At 47.0% G+C, this 3,900-nt stretch overlaps 1 protein-coding gene across 1 annotated transcript in view; it reads left to right on the plus strand.

Moving 5' to 3' along the window:
* The first annotated feature begins 605 nt into the window (after positions 1-605).
* ADAM23 (ADAM metallopeptidase domain 23) overlaps positions 606-3,900 on the plus strand; it is a 95,300-nt gene continuing 92,005 nt past the window's right edge. Inside the window, exons 1-2 of the mRNA XM_015415998.1 lie at positions 606-795; positions 2,377-2,603. Of these exons, the coding sequence (XP_015271484.1) occupies positions 606-795; positions 2,377-2,603 (417 nt within the window). The remainder of the gene's footprint in view (positions 796-2,376; positions 2,604-3,900) is intronic.

The raw sequence follows: 3,900 nt of genomic DNA on the forward strand, positions 1-3,900 counted from the left end.
CAAGGCGCGCGCACACCCAACTCCGGTCTCTCTTTCGAATTGGGGGGGGGATAGAGAGCGGTAAGTGGCGCAACCCTCGACGTCACGCCCTGCGCATCACGCGCGGCCTTGAAAGGTGAACGGCACTGCGAGGACGCCGGCGGGGAGACAGACGGGGCGCGAGGAAGACAGGCGCAAGCGAAGCGAAGGCAGGAGCCGAGGCGCGTGGACGGAAGGGAGTGCGCGCATGCGCGCGCCTGCTTCCCCCACCCTCGGCTGTGGAGAATAGCGGCCGTTAACGGCCGAGTGAGTGAGTGAGTGGGCAGGTAGGTAGACGCCGCCGCCACCGTAACGGCAGCAGAGGCCAGCCGGGCTCCTCCTCTCCCCCCTTCTCCATACCTCGCCGCAACATGAGGGAAGAAGCAGCGCCGCCGCTCCCGCCTCAGCTCCTCTGAGCCCTCGCCTTAAGAGGGAAGCGGGGAAGGGCATCCCTTCCTCGTCCTCTCCTCGTTCCTTCTCCCCCGTCCGCGGCCCTGGCGGGGCGGGGCGGGGGGCGCCTCTGAGTGTGTGTGTCCCCCCACTCTCCGCGCCCACCCCGCGCCCACCCCCGGGGGAAGCGATGAGCCATGAAGCCGCCCGGCAGAACTTCTCTGCGGCAGCCCTGCGCCGGCCGCCGCTGCAGCCTCCTCGCCGCCGCCGCCTCCTCGTCTCGCCTGGTGCGGCTGCCCCTGCCCAGCTTCGTCCGCCTCTTCTGCTGGGCCCTCCTGCTCCTCTGCCCCGGCTGCCCGCAGAGCTGGGGGGTCATCGCGGCCACCGGTGAGTCCTCGGGGGGGGGGGCTGCGGTGGATGGGGGGCTCCCTCTCCGTCCCCCCTTCCCGCCTCAGTGCCTTCTGCTGACCAGTATGAACTAAGCTGGTTATTCTTTTAATCTCTTAAAAACACCTTTATTATTCTGCATAGTAGTTTACTGCCCACCCGATCTATATCTATATATCTACCTTCTTATCTATATCTATCTATACCTATCTTTATATCTATCTATAGATAGATAGATAGATATATGACTGTTATTTCAATTTCACTGTATCTGCAGAAGTGTTCCTGCACACGAAAGCTCCTACCTTGAAAAACCTTTGTTGGTCTCAAAGGTGGCCCCCTTGGACTCCAAAATTTGTTCTGCCCCAACTCTCTGCTCCTGATTTTTACCCCCTTGTGTTTGCTTTCTGCGTCCCCCACCCCCCCACGCCAGTCTTTTACATTTTTCAGAATGCTATCATAATCAGGGACTAAGGAAGCCTGTGTTGGATCTCCCCCCCCCCTTTTCCGGCCGCACTATAATAATATAAGTGCCAAAGTTCCTCCAAGGACGCTTTTCTCTCCACGCGTTAAGGTTTTTTCCTTTCCGCTCTTGACGCAATTTCTATATTGACGGCCCTTTCTTGTTTGGTTGCTCCGTGGCGATAATTGATCTTGAGTGCGCCTCTGAGTACCTCCGCTTCTCTGCTGACTCTCCGCCCTTCTCATGTGTGTCTGATGGAGATGGAATTATTGCATGTGTTTGTGTGTTTTTGACAGAATAGACTCGCACTGTCTTTTTATATATCTGCGAGGGCAAAGAAGTCCTTTCAGAAGGCTTCTCTGCAGCAGACGCTGTTGTTGGCAGCTTTTCAAGGTTGCTGTTTTTTTTGCGGTGTGGCAAAGCCAAATAACCAGGGGTGGCTTTTGATGGGAGGGGGGCAGGGGCAGGCACTTCTGGTGTTGTTCCTCTTGTTCTGCTATCTGGGTCGTGGAGTGTACTTTTTACATATAGAAAGGAATTGTGACCAGTGCAGAGAACAGTAGTCTCTCTCCCCCACCCCTGCTACAGAAAGAAATATGCCTGTATTCAGAAGAAAGCATAATAGAGTGCAATGGGGTATTCTTCTAGTAAATGTGTGTTGGAATGCGGTCTTAAAGTTATAGGACTAGAGAAAAAAGGCCATTATATAAAGAGAATTGATTAAAATTCAGTACACATGGCTGCAGTATGCCTTAGGAGCAGAAGGAAGGTTTGCAGTACATTGATAGATTTATACATGGCTAATATTTATGTGGGAACCTGACTGAAAGAGGGTAATGGATAGTTGGATGGCCATTAAGAAGGGTGGTGGGTGGTTTTTTGCTCTTTGCAGCCTTGAGTTTTCCTTGCATATTTGAAATCTGGTGAAATAAAACTTTATAAAATTAAATAATGTATAAAATTAAATAATGCACAGTGTAAAAGGGTTGTGTTCACCTTTGGCCAAATATGGATTTTCATTTTTGCCTTGATTTAGTTAGTAGAATGTAAAGCATTATGTTAAAAAAAACCTGTCTAGTTGCTTTGGGAATTTATGGCAAGTTTTCTGTCTTCCCTAGCTCTGCATTGGAATGAAACTGCAGGAAATGTAGAAGGAACACTGGCAGATGAAGACACTGCATTTCAACAGTCTAACAGTAGTAGCAGTAAAAATAACAGTCACAACAGTGCATTCCAGAAAGAAATCATATTGCCTTCAAGACTTGTCTATTATCTTAACAGAGACTCTGAAAGCCCTTATCATATACTGGATACTAGAACAAGGTACCAGCAAAAACACAATAAGGTAAGGTTTTCTCAAAAAAAGGCTACATTGTGCAGTGGGTCAAAATAGCCTTTCTCTTGAAGAGGATGTCTTGCTTTAAGAACATTTGATCGGCAGCCTGGTAATATTTCAAAAAACACTGTTCATGAGATTGAAAAGTGTACCTGTCAAAAATCAAGGGAAGGTCTTGTGATGACTAAACCTTGCCTGGAGTCCTTGCAAGTAATAATCCTTGAGATTTGACAAGGGCATCATGGCCACCACTAGAACGAAACCTGGGGTACAAATCATGGTTCACTAGCTTCTTTAATGGTCTAGGCCATTTTCCCTCCAACCAGCTAATCTTATCTGACAAAAAGAACCATGGTAACGGAGTGGGTAGGCAGTCTCTTTTAATGGCACAGGCTAAGGAGACCTCAGAGCCAATTTTTCTATTTATTAAGTAAAACAGTGCCAGTCTAACGAAACTTAATTGTGACTTAAGTCCCATTAAAAGTGGTGGAACGTATTGGCCACAACTAACTTGTTCCATTGGTCAGAGATACTTGAAAGTACATTGGCAAAGAAATGTGAATGAATCCTTCATGGTGTAACAGTTTCTGGTTTTAGACAGAACAGGAAATCTAGCGTGTAGTAACTAACCAAGCTATGTGTGGATGTTAGTTCATCAGTTTCATCCAGGTTTCCATCAAAGTTTGATGATTGCCTGTTTTTTTACCCATTTCTCAGCAACAAAGGGAGTATCTCCCTTCAGCTACAGTGACTATCCAAGGTCACTGGAAATAATTTATGGATAAATGTTGCTACTAAAGCTTTGCATATGAAGTATGTGGTACTTGTTTTCAGGATTCCTATTAGTATATCCACCACCTTAACATTGGTCACACTTGTCTTGTTCTCTGGTGTATAGGACTAGAATAATTTTCATTCAGCTTTGAAAAGGGTGAGCCAGCTGCCCATATTTCACCATGAGGGCTTATTAAATTCTTGTCAGGTAATCCCTATTTAAGAGGGTGGTATTTTCCCTCATCTCTAGTAAGGGACACATAGGAAGGATCATATTCAGTAAAATATATTAGACCTCAGTGGAGATATGAGTCCTGCGTCCCAACTGACATGTTGCTTCTGAAACGCACAGGACCTTTGGGAGCCACTTCTGATGCAACATAAGAAGCTGTAGTTAGATAAATACAAATATGGGGAATCCCCAGTGATACACACTTGTGTATATACTAAGTCACTGTATGAATTGTGGCTCTTCTTTTTTGAACATAGGTCCTAATTAATCTCTCTTACATAGATGAAAAATGATCTAGGG

The sequence above is a fragment of the Gekko japonicus genome, unplaced genomic scaffold, assembly GCF_001447785.1.
Source record: "Gekko japonicus isolate JY-2015 unplaced genomic scaffold, Gekko_japonicus_V1.1 scaffold123, whole genome shotgun sequence".
Lineage (NCBI taxonomy): Eukaryota > Metazoa > Chordata > Lepidosauria > Squamata > Gekkonidae > Gekko > Gekko japonicus.